This window comes from Seriola lalandi, unplaced genomic scaffold (assembly GCF_002814215.2).
Source record: "Seriola lalandi dorsalis isolate HSWRI2012SDOR001 ecotype SW California unplaced genomic scaffold, Sedor1 jcf7180002054441, whole genome shotgun sequence".
NCBI lineage: Eukaryota > Metazoa > Chordata > Actinopteri > Carangiformes > Carangidae > Seriola > Seriola lalandi.
The window spans coordinates 694552-712971 of NW_019524994.1; the positions used below are offsets into that span (position 1 = coordinate 694552).

Here is an 18420-nt window from a genome sequence, read left to right on the forward strand (position 1 = left end):
GGTGGGGTGGGGGGGTGAAACTATGTGTGGGTGTGTGTGGGTGTGTAAGAGGAGCTGAATGGAGCTGTTGGTTTTTCTTGGTCACCATGGCAACTGCAGCATGAAAGATGTTGAGAGGGTTTGTGTGACACTGGAGTTTATTCAAACAAATGGATGAATATTATGCCCGCTGTGGATTCTCTCATCTGTTTTGTTTGAGAATGTACATAATCCTGTCTGTGTCTGTGTCTGTGTCTGTGTGTCTCCAGGTACAATGAGCTGCTCTTCATCATTGACACCTGTCAGGGTGCCTCCATGTATGAGAGGTTCTACTCTCCGAACCTCATGGCTCTGGCCAGCAGTCAAGTTGGAGAAGACTCCCTGTCGGTGAGTTACCTGCCCTCATGAGGACGAGATAAATGAAAAATCATCAATCAGTTTGTCAGGTTTTCTAATAAGCTGTGAGGTTTGATAGCACACTGCAGCTGAAGACCAAGCTTGAGTGATTCACTCCGTAAGACAAACTTACCCTCTCCAAAGATGAAGTGCCAGGTTTATTATTACGATCATAGCAGTGTGATCGTCCTTATTATTCTATTAATACTAGGACGAAATCTACACTGCGACACAAGACAGTGCTGCTCTTTCACTTCCATGTCTTCCACTTGAATCGTCAACTGGTGAGGACGTGGAGCCTTAACCTTTATAAGTCTTTTAGCACAATAACAACAACAGCAAAGGGTCAAATGAATAGTGAGTTATATTGTTCAGTTTCTACATGAACATGTTTCATAAATACATTCATAAATACGTTTATAAGTCACTCCTCATTTACTATAGTTCACCACAATTACCCTTGGTCTTTCTGAGTGTCTGAATTATGGATTTTTTGTAAAGGTATTCATGACATAGTGCCTTCAAAAATTCGACACTAGAATGAAACGAGTAATGTAATGCGACATGTGCGAAATCTCAATTCACTGCTCACAATTGATTGTATATTATGTTTCCATTAGTGAATGAGGGAGTGATTTCGAACTTCATTTATTTTGTTCACTAACAATTCTTTGGTACTTTATATACAATCTTTTGGAATAAGTTTAAATTTGCTTCAGCTGGGTCATTTTAAAGACAAATAATTGCGTCTTCTTTCAACTCTTTTTTTTTTTTTTTTTTTATATAACAATGTATCAAACGTGTGGCAAGGGTTGCTAGTATTGATGAACCAGACCTACAGAGAATTATCACCTGAATCTGCAGCTCCCCTTGACTTTACAGAGCCTTTACACAGAACGAGTCTCGGCTCACTGTTTAGCTGTCCGGCTCACAACGTTGCTGTTTTGGCTCAGCTTCGCTGCTCTCACTGCGTGAGCAAAAAAAGCTCACTGTACACTGCCTGCTCAGCACCAAACGGCAGACAGTTTTGGTGACTAGCTGGTGAACATAGTGGAGCAATTAGCAGCTAGAGAGCCACATATTTCCCCCAGGAGTTGGTAGAGAGTGAATATTGGACTTAGATTTTCCAGGTGGCCAGAAGCATGACTGTAAATGAATATAAAAGCACTGTTCTAGAGAGCATTAAAAGATAAGACCACTCTGTGCTTTAATGTGATGGCCGTTACTCATTATGGCAACCTGTCACTGACGTAATTCCTTATATACAGTAAAAACAATATTTGGAATATCTGTGTTTGTTCAGAAGCTTTAATGAAGTATTTGTGGTTGAGGCACATAACTGTTTTCCTTGTCATGAGTTTTGAAACAAAACTAATAATGCCATCAATGCACCTGTGCTGACAATATGCTGTTGGATATTTAATATTCTTATTCTCAAGTCTTTTTTTTTTTTAAACCCATCTCTTTCTAGCACCAGCCAGATTTGGCCATCGGAGTCCATTTGATGGACCGTTACACCTTCTACCTGCTGGAGTTCCTGGAGGACATCCATCCTGCGAGCAAAACCAACATGAATGACCTGGTGAGGATGTGTGTGCTTGTGTTCCTTTTCTTTTACCTAGCGTCATCAGAGAGTTCATGTGTACCATAAAGCTGCAGCTGACGTTCATTCTCATTATCAGTTAGTCATTATTTAGTTCCCCAGAGCCCAAGATGACACCTTTTTAATTTTTGTTTAACCAACAGTCCAAAACCAAAGATATCCAAGTTATATTAATGATGTAAACAAAGAAAAATAAATGTTTTGTATTTGTGCTCAATAAATCGTTATAATTGGATCACATGCACTAATCTTTGACTGAAACTTAATTGACAACAGTTTTGATAATCAAATATAATTGACTGAATCATTTATTAAGCAAAATACCAAATTTCACAGGTGCTGCATTTCTGTTTTATGTCATGGTAAATGAAATGTTTTAATACATCGCTTTGGGCTTTAAGAAACTGTATTATTTCTAGATTTTGACATTTTACAGATTAAACAATCATTTGATTAATCAGGAGAAAAAAAATCATTATAGAATACTCATTAGTTGCAGCAATAGAGTACAGCAATTATTAATGCAGGACTGTGGAAGGGAGACTTTTTTTTTTTACCTCTACCACAGTGAGACAGTGTCTGTCCTGCTCTGCCCTTCTTGTCTGTTTCGCATTATAAGGTTTCTCATCCTAAAGGAGCCAGATGAAAGTCACACAGGACTCTGCACTTAAAACAGAATGTCTGATACTGTGTTAAGGTTGTTGGCCTTTAACACATAATGGCGGAGATGGTGAGTGCATGCTGCTCCAGGCCATGCCTCAATCTCAGCAGCACCTCCCTTTTCATCTTTTACACTCCTGCAGAGATCCACTGGCCCCAGGGACCACTCATCATCCCCACCACCTACCCCACCTTACCTCACCTGGAGTTACAATCAGAACACCTCAAATCCTTACTCAGGGACGCAGTTCAGCTTCAATCAATTAGTATTCTTTTTTTAATTTTCCTGTTTTTGAAGATGCTGTCTTTGTTCCTGTGCTAGTTGGTAGATTTAAGGATCAATGCTATGGATTTCTCTGACAAGCCCACCAAGTTTTTCTTTTTTTAATCTGGGCTGCAAAGGCTCACCCCTTTGATGATACTCAGATTGCCTCCACCTTCCCTACAAAATCCTTTAGCAATTGTGTGTTTTTCAAGTCTGTTTGGCCGATAGAGATAATGTTCACCTCGGTTTAATGATTTTATTTCTCTGTTCAAATGAAGAACCCAGTCGGACAACACACTGATGAATCACACACTTAAGAGGATTAATCCACAAGTGGTTACATGCCAGGCACCAAAAGATTTGTAAATGATGATGACATGCACAAATGTCAGGCTTTATGCCTCTAATCTTCTCCACTCATTGTCACGTATTTTAACAGCTCCCACTGCAGTTCTGACTTGAAGCAGCTGGCTACAGGTTGCAACTCACTATTAGTGGTATTAAAAGGAGATGACAAACTATTTACTATTGTCTGAGTATTAAAAGAGACCTACTCTGACCTTTTAGCTTAACCTCCTCAAAGCAGCATTAGTAGATATCTACAGTATTAATATTTGTATATAATTACAAATAAAAACATATAATTGTTTTTGTTGGAGCCCCTAACTTTTGCGTAGTTTTTTGTGTTCACACTATCTGTTGCAATAAGCTGTGTATTCCTAATGCACCATTTGTGGTTTCTCTGCTTTCCCAGTTCAAAGTGTGTCCCAAGAGTCAATGCGTGTCCACTCCGGGCCACCGTACCGACCTGTTCCTGAGGGACCCAGGAAGTGTCCTCATCACAGATTTCTTTGGTAGCGTCCGCAAAGTGGAGATCACCATGGAGACTATCAACCTGACTAATCCCATCGAGCAATTGGAAGAGAAGTAAGATGAATTAATTTATTTGTTGTCATTAGTAGAATGTTTTCACCCACCACTTCATAATTAAAATATGAGTAGTAGCCTCTGATGGAAGGCCAGATCTGTTAAATAGCAATGTGATCTCGACATACCGTTTGAGCAGAGTTGTCAAGCTCTGTTTAGAACACTAACCCTAAGAAACCTTGACTTGGCAGGGACAGGCATCTGTAACAATCTGCCACCCTCAACAAGGCTTGACAAAAAGTTTCTACATTTGAATCTCAAGAGTCAAAAACCTTCCTTTTGAAATGTGGAAATTGCGTACTGGATTTCCCCTTGCTTTAATCATTTTTAAGTGCAAATAATAAGCTTGGCAAAGAGCTTTTGTAGATTTAGCTCTAGAGGGAAGTGATTTTTTTTTTCTAGGTGGATTAGGGGCAGCCTGGATGTAAAAGCCTTAATTGAGGTCGTCCTCCTTTTGTTTTAATTGAAGTGCTGTGGGCCACATTTGTTCTATGTTTGGTTCCAAACTAACTAGGCTTCGATTTCTGTTTAGAACATCTCTCATTAGTCATATTGATTTTTCTACTAATGATGTTTTGAGTGGCCCGTTACCGGGAGAGTAAACCACATTGAGGATGTCGCTATGACTACCTTGTAGGTGACATCTGTGTTTGACGTAATAGTACAGCTCATTCAGATAGTATTTACTGATGTTAATAAAGCTTTACTTCACAACACTGTCACATAAAGACAAGGCTACAGGCTCTTCAGGCTACAAATCAGTCACTCTTCTTAAGTGCCACTGAGAGAGCAGCAGTTTTTGTGATTGATTATCTCTGGCGCTACCTTGTGATCAGCAGGACTACATGCATCCGAATTACCTCTTGTTGTGATACATGGCCTCGACCACAAGATGGCTGTAGTATCAAACTCTTTAACATCACCTGCTCAGTGTTCACTGTGCCTTGTGACATATTGTTTGCTCTCTCAGACAGTTGCACTAATCCCATAACCAGGAGTTTTTGGAAACACACAGCTAATGCACTAAAATGCAAACAGTCCTCCTTATATTGGCTCATTAAGCTGTGGGTAACGAATAGATTTAGGTGCTCTACAAACAGATGTGGGAGAAATTAAAACTTTATTCACGATTACCCTCCCCCCACTCCTGTTAATTTCATTAAGCTGGGCTTTAATTGAACCACTGGGAGGTATTATAGTCAAAGAATCTAATGCGGTTGACTGCTAATTAGTAATTAGAGGCAATTGCCATACCAAATTTAGTCATCGGCTGTTTTGGCCTTAGGCTAGTTAGTCATTGCACACAACTTCCCCTATCACTTTATTATTGATTAAGGCCAACACATTCGGTTTGCTGATCCCCCATGCAACACAGAAACACAGCACCAGTGTTATTGAGCTGGCTGTTGCCCCAATTCAGTCCTAGAGAGACGTTTTATCTCCAATTCTGATGTAAGAAAGCAGCAATCCCCTGATTCATTTGATGTTTAATGGAGTTAAAGTTTAGTGATGCACCGAAGCAATAGTAGCATCTCTCTACTCCTGATTAAAAAAACACTGTTGTGAAAGTTCAAACATATTAGGTAGTCTAATAATTAGTGTTTCTTTAGCCCCATTCAGACAAGATTAATATGACAGGGGGTAATGAGGGATTTGTTGTGCTTCTCATAGGCCAGAATTTTTGCCCTGGGCAAATTGCAAGACATTGTACACAAGAATATTCTTTGAGAAAATCATGACCTTCATCACCACTGGGCTTATCAAATAATGTAGTTTAATGTTTTCATTAATATTAGCATTATTAAGTCATTTACCCGTAAATTGGATTATTTGCACAGACAGTTGCACACTACTCAAAGGCTCTTTCTGAATGCAAGAACTGGTGATTGTAAGGTAAAAGTGTTGATAGTGTATAATATTATACATAGTAACAGCAGATAGGCTGTACAATGACAATCAGTCGCGAAAAAATGGGTCGAAAATGAAATTTACTTTTTAGTAGTCATACAAAACTGAAATTGTGCGATGAGCTGATGAATTTCAGCAACAGAAAATCCAGCTTTATGCACAGAAACGAAGAGGTGCTTTTTTTAAAAATACAAATCGGTCTCTCTGGATTTAAAGAATTGGAAAGATCAATAAGTGTGCCGAGTAATAAAGGTAATTGGGGCTGTAGTTATAATTGGGGTATGGAGTGAAACATCACAGGAGTGCTCAGGATTAAAGTCACTTGAAGGTAGTGATGAAATGTTTAAGTCAATTAATGGAATGATAGATTGATAGAAAATTAACTGGCAACTAATTTATTTAATAATCATCCATTCATTCATTTTTCAAAGGAAAAAATTCATACTTTTTCATACAGCTTCGTAAATGTGAGGATTTGATAGTAAACTGAATATAATTGGGTTTTAGACTAATGGTCAGATGTAAGAAACAGTTACATTACAATACATCAGATTAGCCTCTGAGGAATGAAAATGGTCACTCTTCACTATTGTCTGACATATTATAGAAGAAAACTATTGAGGACACCCTTTGCCAGCACATCTGGATCATTTCAAAAAAAAGAGACAGGATTTTTATGAGACCTCTGTCTGGATGCCACTCATAAAGTTAAATAATAGCATTTCATAAGACTTGAAAATGGGTTGTAGCGAGCTCTGTGTGTTCCCACAAATGTCCTCTGTTATTAAATATAGTGCTGCTTTAATCCACTTTTGTCAGCTCATTTGGCCACTCAGACAAGTGGTGGAGGATATTTAGAGAAGATGGGTACATGTGTGTGTGCATGCCTGTCTCTTACTAATTCTCTGGCTCACCCTCCTCGGTCGCTCTCTTATTCTCTCTTCTCCTCTCACCCATTTCTAAATGGCCATTTTTCCTCAGAACAGGCTCTTCCATTAAGTGGATTGCACTTGATGGAGAGGACATTTTTAAGGACCCCCCTCTATCCTCTTCATTATACATTGGCTTAACAGTGTAATGACATTGTGCAGTTACGTACTTCCAGCGTTAGGTGGTTGTTGACCAAAACATGTCTTCTTGGGGGTCACACCACTCCCAGGATAATTACAAGTACCAAATTAAAGCGGAGTTCACATCCCATTGAGTCATAAAGTAAATGTAATCTAATTTGTGACCTGCAGCACTGGATAGTCTGCAAAAACTGCTTTGGCCATTAGCAGAGCAGATGTTAAAAGGAAATTTGTTTGACCTTAAGATGGCAGCTAGAGACAGCAGTGATACCAGAGCTGGAGGTGGGGAGGTGCAGTTACATTTAGAATCAGCTAAGTGGATTCAGAAATCCACTCCAAAAAATCTCTTCATGGAAAATAAAGTGGAAAGTGGTTTGAATTGAATTTGACCTCATGTCTTGTGCTAAGTGAAAGGGGGTGAAGGGGCGGGAGCGGTGAACCATCGTTGCCCTCGGTGACATGTTTCTAGTGGCAGAAAGAGCTGGGGGCCCATAGAGGGGCTCAGCAGGAGATGTTCTCGCTGCCAGCCAGCCCGGCCTGTTTTCTTCGGTCTGTGTTCCTGTCTGTCAGAACAACTTCTGCCGTACCACATACTCGTGTTGGGAAGAGAGAGGGGCAGAGAAATGGAGTTGAATAGAAAGGAATGAAGACAGGAAGTTAAAGAAGGAAGAGCAAGAGAGCAACAAATGTTGAGCACAAAGTAACTTAGAGAGAAGAAAGGGACAAAAAAGAAAAAGGAGAACAGGTTGCTTCACTCAGCAAGTGGTTGGAGGAGAGCCATGGTGGCTCACTGGGGGATATGGCCCACTTTGTCAGCAACTGTCTGACCTGAACTTTCTTTGATTATCCAAAAACAGCCTCCACTCAACTGTGACCTTTAGCTGAGACTCTTCTCTCTGACTCTGTATCAGACTGTGATGTTGGAGACAAACTGTCTTTCATGGAGGCACACAAGCATTTCAAAACTGCCCACGGCAATTGTGGCAAGTTGGTGGATCGACACAGTTGCAACGGGTTTGAGAAGTGTTTGAACTGAGAGATATAATGTCATTTGACAGTTTTGTTTCCTTGTTTTTATGCATTTTTTTTTGTTTGTCCTATGTGTTTTTGTTGAAGCCCTGATAGAGTTCAGGAAGCTGGTTCAGTTGCATGCTTCAGTGGTAAACCTACAAGAACACAAAAGTAAACATCTGAAAGATTTAAGAAAGTAATGCTGTGGTCAAGTAAATCAGTCGGTGGCAGCCAGAGCTGGACATATTTCTGTATTGTACTTTTCATATTCAAACCCCATTTGTGATTTATGCTGATAAGAAACACCTTGCCACTGTAGCTTTAAGGGATAAGGCTGGCATTATTTGATATTTTTGTTCTTGTCAATCTATCCCATGAAAAGACCAAAGCCAGGTCTTGTCAGTCTCAATACTGTCCAACCTCCCAGACTGTCTGTTGCTCTTCTCCCTAAAGCCATTCATTCCTACTGAGGATCTTTAAAAAAAAAAAAGAATGGGTCACGAACATGTACTTTCATTTCTGGAAAAGGCTGATTCATTTTCTATTATATACATGGAACATATTTTTTTATTCTTTAGCTAATGTTACTAAAACAGTAACGGTAAAATCAGTGCGTATTTACAGCAACAGGACAGTATATGAGGGAATAAACAATGGTGCCTCTGGTGACATGTTCCTTCATTACAGTGAACAAACAACAGAACAAAAAGTAACAGTGTGGCTCATTGATGGGTTTTAATAGGTTTTTTTTTTTTTTTTTGTGGATAACAGCAGTTTTAATACAACTTGTCTCACATTAGCTAATGTCTATTCATCACTTGCCACAAGGTTACCAAGAACAATGTGGTTAAGGGACAGCTTTTCTAACGGCACAGGCCCATCTTTTCTCTTAAAACTGAGCAGAGTTTTGTCCTGACATTACACTGGCCTTGGTTACAGGGATACACACAGCAAAGTTGTCCAATGGCGTGTATGTGTAGTTTTTTTTTTCTGAAATGATGCCTCTGCAGATTCAGTAAACACTTACAACAACTAATCACTGTAAAATCTTTAACCTTTCTCTCACTAACATATGGCTCTTTAGTCGCTACATTCTGGCGGCAGATGCAGAAAACTACAACTCCCAAGAACAAATGCTACAATGTGATTTCCTCCACAACCCAATGATTTTTGTTTCCTTTCGTTGTTTTCTTTAATGTTTTTGTTTTATGTTTATCAAAGTCTGTTACAAAGCTCAAGCTTACCACCTGCCAGACTAAAATACCCTCGTACTTACTGTGCGAGATAAGACCTGAGACTGTATATCATAACCATGTTACAGACTGACTCAGGAACATTTTCTGCCTGAGGAAGAGCTCCAAGTTTGAAACCTGTTGCAATCCAGATTAACTGTTATTCGAAGCCTTTTGTTGGATTTTCTGTCCATTAAGTTCCTGTGTCTGTGCAGATTTTGAGCAAATTAAATTCTCTCGCTGCCCTACATTAAATAACTCAGCTTTTTTCATTTGTGCTTTTTCCTCGCGCTTGTGCAGAATTCTCTAGTTTTTCTGGATTCAGGTGATTTAGTGCAACACAGCAAAACTCAAAGTGAGCACACTTCACAGTCAAAGTTTCACTTGTATTTCTTTTGTGTAAGAAAATCCAAGAGAAGAAGAGAGCACTCGTGGGTGTGAATGAGACGCTGTGGAGAGCCGATGCCACTGTGTAGCATTAACAACAAACATTAGCTGTATCTGAGTTTTTTTACTTGTACAACAAATTTAACAACAACCTTGTGTGAGTATTGAAGTTGACCCTGCAACTCCTTCTAACTTTCAGGGATGGCTGCATTGATGATGGTCTTTAGAAAAACTAACTGAAGTGCTGAGTGCACTGTGGATAGGACAGGGGGCCTGGGAACTTGGAGCTCTCCTAACACTTCTAAAATCATTAAAATAAAAAGGTGGTGAGTGGATTGCTCGGAGATAGATTTTTAGATGGTGTTTTACTTGAGAAATGTGTTTTGTATGTTTTTCTTTTTCATTTGTTTTGTCCTTATGAGTTCTGGAGTGATATAAAATGGCTCCATCCACGAACAAGAGGATTTTGACTGTCAATGTTCCTCAAGATGATTTTTTTTTTCATTCATTAAGAGGAAAAAAAAAAAGGGTTCATTTGCATCAATTTGCGCTGCATATCATTGACTTGGCTCTGAAACGATATGTCAATCACGCACACCTCTGCTACACACACACTGCCAACAGAGACACTGGAGTCTGTTCCTCTCCCCGACAGCTTTTCTTCATCACTGGGTAATGGTGTCTCACACAACAAAAGCTTGATGTTTCCAAAGTGCAATTTACTTACTTCAAATAAATGCTAAAAGACGGCTGTTTTGTGTGTGTGTGTGTGTGTGTGTGTGTGTGTGTGTGTGTGTGTGTGTGTGTGTGTGTTTGTGTGTTTGTGTTTGTTGTCTTTCAGTGCTGTGAATGGAGAGCTGCAAAAAGAGATGCACTCATATGCAGACCAGCTGCCAGTTTCTGAGATCATCCATCAGGTAAGAGACCAACAAAAACCCCAGGATAAGTTGAGGACTCTCAAGGCCACATGAACAGGCCCAAGTTGATATAATCCAGGCAGTTCTGACATCCACCTTAAGAAATGATAGAACATTGAGTTTTTTTTGTCATCTTTTGTGTCATGTGTTTGCAGCCATTTATTTGGGGATCCAGTGTTTTCATTTTTTGAAGTGTGTCCATGCTCACCCTTAATTTGGACACAGAACAGAAAGTTATGTACAACATCCACCAACAGATGTCTTTGTGCCGTTTCCATGGTGACAACTCCAAGTGTGAAATGCAAGTGCCTTCTGGTCTCGGTGTGGAGGGGCCACCGTGAAATCCAGAAGAATGGATAGGCATGATTGTGGCGAGGAATTGTGCATTCATCTCATTCTCAAATGGATTGTGGCTCTCAGGCGGGCGACCTTCACAAATGAACACCTATTCCTCCTTATTCCACCTTTACAACATGTGCTCTGCATTTAGAATAGCTGGTCTCGGGTCATGTATCACTCTTGTAAGATTTTCTACTATGAGCCTATTAAAAATGGTATTTCTACACTTCCATTTCAACTTGTGCCTACAAAAAGTAACAAAGTCACATCAATCTCTGCCACAGGCAACAGCAGTCATTATTGTTACTTACTTTTGGGATGCGGCTCTGAGAAACCCATACTTTATAAACACCAATATCCCTGCAATAGCTACTAAGTTTGTCAAGCTCATGGTAATCAGTTTTTGCTGCTATAGTGTGGAGAAGTGTTTATTAAACTCCATAGTGATTAAAAAATGACTTCCTTGTCACTGGCACACATCCTCAGTGATGTTTCTGAGGGCATCGGATGTTTTGGGTCCTTCTTCATCATACACTTTTGCTCAGGTGATCCAGCCAGAGTTGATTAGACAGTGGCTGTGGATCACTCCTGATCCAAAGCCATCTGGAAGTTCTCTCTGCAGCCTCCATGTTGGATTTGATGGCTTTACTTTTTGCAGTCCCAAGTGTAGACCTTGCACAGTTAGCGGGCAGCCCTACTTCAATGGGCTCACAGTGCGCCTTCCTGTTACATGGACTGCTTCCGCACATGTGCCTCTTCCATATGGTCCTCACGGGGAACTGTCATCTCTACAAGGAGTAGCTGATGATCGCATCACGTTTCGCCTCAACAAACTTAGCATAACGTGATCTGGGAACCTGAGCTGCCGCTTTGAGTCTGATGCAGAGGTGAGCAGACCAGCTGCTGATCTGGGCTGTGGTTTAAGCATCTGGGAATTTGTGACTGCTTGGGTGAAACCTAGATATAATGTTTGGAAAGCTCACCGGCTCTGTGCCCAGCATGTTTGTTAAAATGCTTTGTCAAACCTACCCCAAACCTTGGGGTTGACGAAGCGCACGCGAAAGAAACCGTCCTCGGTAACCAGAGGAGGAATGCTATTTGTGTAAGTACCGGAGCACATCTATGACGCACATGCATGAGTGTACGTGCGTCACGTGGTTGTGGCTCATTTCGAAGGTTATTTAACCAGCGGCAAGTTTGCTTACATTAGTTGGTCGTTCTGGTGCCCTCCGGCAGGATTACACCAATGGATCACAGTATGTTGGTTTTGCCGTTAGTACAAGAGCCACAGTTGGAATGGCCAATGGGCATGCCGGGACAGATCCTGGTGACTGACGCATTGGTAAAACAAGGTTCTACAGGCCAAGTCTTTCTCTTTACTGGCCGTCTCTGTGTGTCTGTCTCTGAGATAGCTCATTCCTCACATTTTTTGTTCATATTCAAAGCTAAGTAGGAGTGACCTTGTCATTGTCATAACAGTTGTTAACATTCAAGCATTGCATCCCCCATACAGTGTAAATTGGCCTTAGCTGTAGGTGCACTGTCTAAACCTTGTGGTATGTCATCTTGCAGTGCCTCCTAAGGATTATGATTTCAAAATTAGAACAAAAGCAGACTATTTAACAAGGTATTTTTGCTGCGGAAAATGTGACAGTTGGGCATCTCTCACTTTGTATGCTTAAACCGATGCCAAATAATTTCAGTAGCTGAAGTAATGCCAAGTGTCAAATCGAGCTTTGAGATTTTAAAGCCAAAGCGGAGGATCAGAGCAGCTGCTTTGTGGGGTTTGTTTCCAGAACAATAGACACCACTTCTCCAAAAAGAGGTACAGTGATACCATGGCTGTTTCTCATAACTAAGCAGAGACGGGGGCATCAAATGAAGCTGCAAAAAATTAGTCCGTTTGTTTAGGGCAGATCCATTTGCAATAGAGCTGGTTCACATCTCGGTCACAGTGGAGTTGGAGTTGCAGACGTTTGATTTTAAAATGATATTCGTCTTCTGTGTGTAGTTGGATACTAAACTATTGGTGTTGATAGCAAAGGTCAGATGGAGCTGAACTAAGTAAGTGGAGAAAAATAAAAACCAAAAAACAAAGCTCCTCGGCTCCTGCTGCTGGACACATTGCCGGCTGACATCGACTTTAGTGTGAACAAAGAAGTCACAGTCATTTGGCCCAGAGAAACAAAGCTGACCACAGGTCTGAGCCCTGTCAGATACTTATTGAGTATCGTGATGGGAAACAGAATGGGGTCTCCACACAGCGGCACTCTGGGAAATTAGCTGTGGACTGCCTCAGAAGCCTAGCAAAACACAGACCGCTTTCTGATCTGCTGCCCGTTGCTTCCATAAGAGCGCCCCATAAACTATTTCTATAATTTTCAATATGTAGAAGCAATCACACTATTGGAAGCTCAAACGCTCGCGCACACAAACACACACCATTAAGCCTCTGCCGTCTGCTACTTGGCTTCATATCTTGGCTCGATCTTTTCTTTTTTCACCCCTCTCTGTCTATTCATATTCATACGTCCTTTTGCTGTATTTCTCTCTCGCTTTTTAAATGCACCCACACGTACAACACACAAACACACTCGTCAACCCGACGACCCCTGCCAGAGATTTCGATTATCGGCCAGCTCTCCTGCTGGGTCGAAGATGGGAGTCCTGATAGACTGAGTCATCTTGCTCCCCCTCACCGTAGTCCATCTGCACTGCTGCAGAATTACCAATGTCCATAAAGTCTATTGACAGCTGTCCTGCTTTTGATTAGCTGTCATATTGGATTCAGCACTCTGAGGTAGAGATATGAGATTTCTGTGGCGGCGCCCCTTTGTTGTCGCTGATCAGATGCACTCATCTGAAGAACTAGATGTGATTGTATCTCATAAGATTTGATGTCTGAAATATTCCCAAGTTGTCTGAAGCTGAAATCAGTTGTGCCACCAACAAAAAACAAATCTTCTCACTGTACTCTATCTTCTAAGAAAAACCATTTTTCCATTTGCGAGTAGACCAGCTGACGCCTTGTAAATAAGAAAAAAAAAAAGTCGTCAGAGTGACTGACAGTGGATATATAAGGCTGTGCTGTATGGCATCTGTATACAAACTTCCCCCCATTGTGTATGTGGAAGTGTGTATTGTGAGGAGTTGATTAATGCCCTGTCACTGTTGGCAGTTGTCTTGCTAGTGGTGACAGGGTGAGTCCCCTCTTCCTGCCACCTTCTGTTTCCAACCTCACGCATCTCATCACGTTGCCAAAGCCTAATCACAATATGTTCAGTTCTGGAAATAACTAGAAGGAGCTCTCTATTTTCTTTTCTTTTCTTTTTTTTTTTCTTTTAGTCTCGTGTGTATTTTTTTTTTGCCTCCCTCACTGCTGTGAGTCCTGGTCTCTGGCGTCAAATTGTTATTTGTTCTTTTTCCAGCTTGACGCCACACCATATGGCTCCAGAGAATTGAAAATGGAAACAGTGAAAATTAATGCTTTGCCTCCCTCCCATCCCTCGCCAAATCCCTGTTCCCCTCACTCAGGCTGCGACAATGACTCTTATCAAAACTAGATGTTGGGATCCGTGGATAACAGTCCCAACCCACTCTGACAAGCTGCCTCCATTTAATCAAATATCAATTAGAATTTGCTTTGCTGCTCTAAAGTTACAAATAATATCTTCTACAAAAGCAAAACATACCTTATGAGAGAATACTCTTCACACCGCTTTCATTGTCCCAGCACTTGCTGAGGGCTTGAATGTCAAGGCAGTACAGTGGAGTGTCTTGGCAGCATACAATAGCTGCTGTTCTGTCATCTGGCTCTGCACAACGTAGATTTGCTGCAGTTTTGACCTTGGAGTACCAGGGCGTTTCAGACCTCCCTCAACGACCATTAGCATCCTCCATGGCCATGTTAATTAGCTTCAATCAATCAGATGGGTAGCTGTTAATTGATTTTACTGGTGAATTGAATACGCAACACAAAGCGTGTGCGTCTGCTCGGGTGTAGGTCCCTGTCCTCGGCAGTGAGATGTGAATGGTTCTGTCAGTGAAGGTCAGCACAATCTTGCTTCTTTTTTGCTCAGCTGTTCCTCATCTACCTCCTTCATGTCTGCTTTTCTCTGTCGGAAGAAGCAGCATTCTTTTCATTTTGTGTGTGTGTGTGTGTGTGTGTGTGTGTGTGTGTGTGTGTGTGTGTGTGTGTGTGTGTGTGTGTTTTTTTTTTTTTAAACATCAAAACTCTCATACATGTTTGCCGGCAGATAACGGCAGAAATTTCTTGCTTATTTAATATTTAATTTTTTATTTATTTATTTTTTTTTTGTGGCCCTGATTTCTATCCAAGGCTACACATACTCATACAATTCTGAGCTGTATCAATCAGTCATTTAATCAGTTGGTTGATGAGGAATTCATTTTCAACAATTATGATAACACTCAATACATTTATAACTATCTAAAATGTTAATTTCCCACATTCTGAAGTTATTTATCAAGCTAAAATTTCAAACATTTGCTTGTTACATTTTTTAAATGTGAGTGTTTGCTTTTTCTATATTTTGTGTGACGGTAATTTACACACTTTTTAGGTTGTTGGTCGGACAAAAACAAGCAATTTGAAGATGCTGCCTTGGACTATAGAAACTTTGAACTAGCAATTTCTTTTACACTGTTTTACACTATAATCAACCAGGCCAGTGTGAGCAGATAGTAAGTTTTTGGAGAAATGTGACGCTTAGGAGACGAGCCTTGAGCTCAATGGTGGAAAAAAGGGGGCAGTCCGGCAAAAGAATCACATCATGTATTGATTCTTTTTTTTTTTCGATGGGCTGACAAATATGATAAATAAAATCCACCGTAAACATCACAGCTGATTCTTTCGCCTTTTTCCATTTAGTCAATTTTTTTCCTGCAAAAACTGAATTTCAGTGCAATAGACGCACACCTGCTTCCCCTTGTGTGTTTTATGGCATTTACAAACAGTGTCAACATTATGTAGTTTGTCCACCGGAGAGTAATGACAAGTTTATTTTTCAAGTGTAAAATGTCCTGCTCAGTGTATATAATACTCACTGTAGGCCACTCACAGGGATCCTTTCATAAAGAGTTTTTTTTTTTCTTCTTTTTTTTTTAAAATTTGATGTAAGCAAAAATAACGGTGTATTAACATTTGAAGAAAATCACTTAAAAAAAAAAAAAAAAAGAATTTGCCCAGGGTGCCCAAACTTTACCGTTCAACTGTATCAATGTTGTATCCTCTGACTTTACGCTGCCTACTTGGCTTCTCTCTCTTCCTGCTAATGTTTCTCTCCATCACCTCCCTCTTGACATATGCTCCTCTCTCTCTGCCGGCTCTGCTGACGTGGCTTACTGTCATAGTCGATCCATCTCCCTTTGCTACTGCTTACCCCTGGGACTTATATACATGCGCACACACACACACACACAGCCCCAGTCACGCACACCTCTGCCTACCATTGTCACAGAGGTCAACTGCCCCCGATGGCCACACGCTCCCAGTCACCTCTTATGAACATTCCCGCCCTGGCTCTGCCTCGTCCTCCAGGTGTTTCTCTCTCAGCTCCTCCCCCTGCCTCCGTGCCGGCCACTTCGTCACCGTGGCTGTAGCTGAAAGTGTCATAACTCAGATTTTGTTATGTAACACAGATCTGAGACTTGTAGTGACGTAGCAGCAGAAAAACGAACACTGAATTTATCATTTGGACCACATTTATGTTTGGAATCAGTGGCCATGTGATAGCTGTCTAAACTGTCAGATCAGTATTCATATGACTATGTCAGCGTTGCCACAGGACAGATCACTGTTGTGATGGCCCTGTGTCCCTTTTGACACAGGAAAACATGGAGAACGACAGCTCAAGCATGCTGGCTAATTTAATTGGGATTTGGGTTTAAGCCTCTATTTCAACAAAACAAGAGCAAACATTTCAAAATTGACCGGCATTCAAAGCGATGAGGGGTTCTCCTCAAAGTCAAGAGCCTGAAAACCAATCAGAAATCACGGCTCTCCCTGGATATCAACCAGGACAGACGTCCTCCTGTTTCTCTGGTAGTCCACTGTGAGCTCTTGTACCCTGTGACAAAGCTCTATCAGTCCTTTGTACTCCACTGTAATAATAGTCTCTAAGGTGAAGACAGCAGATTTCTCACAAAAAATTATTCACTGGAATCATTCATGACAATATAGTGAAAAGTTCCATTTTGCCAAAAAGACACTTCATATCTTTTTATTAAGTTCCTTCAAGGTTTGCACTCCAGATATTATATGAATCTGGACGCGCATGTAAACAGGAACTGCACTGGATGGCAGAAAGGAATATCACTGGAAAGTTTGTGACTACTTGTTAATTCCCTCAGAGGTCGGTACCGTCAAGATTTGTCAATAATAATAATTTGTGTGTCAAAGTGAGCCAAAGCTCAGAGCTGATTTATTTCACCTCCACGAGCGAACGCACTGATCATGGCAATTGAATCCGGTCCAGTTTCACTGTTTAAAAAGTGGTGTGACAAAGCTCTGTGCTGTGCAAACATTAGGGGAGGGGTACATCAGATATAGAAGCAAAGCAACAAAAAATGTCTTTGTCTTATGTTTTTGGAGTCCTTGCTTATGATAGTCAAAAATGTGATGGCTTTGTACAACAAGTGAACTTTGTTTTTCGTACAGAAAGAATGAAATTTGTGTTGAAAATGTAGCCCTCCCATCCAGTGCAGTGAGACCGCTATTTGATCCTGGTGGTTCTCTGATGTAAAATCCTGTTTTCTTGCAAACCACTGTGCAGTCAAACTGATGGATCTGTTGTTCAAAATGGCCTTCACAAACACATTTCATCTTCTAACTGCCAACTGCATCAATCGTTTTTTTGTAAAGCCCCACAAAAAGTTATATTGAGGGGCTTTAAGTACTTTAAATATTTTTGAAGTGAGTATTCTCGAATACCATTGAATACTCATGACTACACAAACAACAAGTTAATAACATGATAAAATAACATCCTTAGGTTTTACTCATGAAGAATTTAACAATCAAAAACTGCTTCAATAGCACTGTGTGTCATATGTCATCAGAATCTGATTCAGATTCATAATCCTGATTGATGTGTGGAAGTACATTACATCAATTTTCCAACTTAGTCGTGCGCATTTCAGATCTCCCATAAATGTCCAATCTGTGGTCTGAGATGAAATCTCTCCATCGTCTGCGTTGTTCAGTGAAGCCACTGTCTCTTGAAGCCCTGAGCTCTTACCACTACATAACCTGCAGCTTTGCGGCATTCTCCTATTGAAAGCTGGTGAAGCTTCGGCCCAGTCTGAGGTACTGGGCGTTCTGGACCAGGTTTTTTCATTAAGGATATCACTCTACTTTGCTTCTGTTTATCATTCCCTCAGCCAGTCTCCCTGTCCCACAGCGCGATGCTGGCCACCACCATGCTTCACCATTGGAACGGTTTGGGGCAGGTGATGAGCGGGGCCTGGTTTCCTCCAGACATGAGGCTTAGAGTTGAGGCCAAGCAGTTCAATCTTGGTTTCATCAGACCAGAAAATCTTGTTTCTCACAGTATGATTTTCCGTTACGTGCTGTCATGAAGCTTCTGTCTGGTCACTCTGCTCAGACTCGTAAAGCTCAGATCAGTGAAGTGCTGCAGTAATGGTTGTCGTTCTGGACGTTTCTCCCATCTCCGCACCGGCTCTCTTCCCCTGATTGTTCAGTTTG

The 18420-nt window shown here is 40.9% G+C and overlaps 1 protein-coding gene across 1 annotated transcript in view; it reads left to right on the forward strand.

Annotated features, from left to right (window-relative positions):
- pigk (phosphatidylinositol glycan anchor biosynthesis, class K) overlaps positions 1–18420 on the forward strand; it is a 29773-nt gene that overhangs the window by 4954 nt on the left and 6399 nt on the right. Inside the window, exons 7-10 of the mRNA XM_023410915.2 lie at positions 249–366; positions 1847–1957; positions 3658–3830; positions 10280–10355. Of these exons, the coding sequence (XP_023266683.1) occupies positions 249–366; positions 1847–1957; positions 3658–3830; positions 10280–10355 (478 nt within the window). The remainder of the gene's footprint in view (positions 1–248; positions 367–1846; positions 1958–3657; positions 3831–10279; positions 10356–18420) is intronic.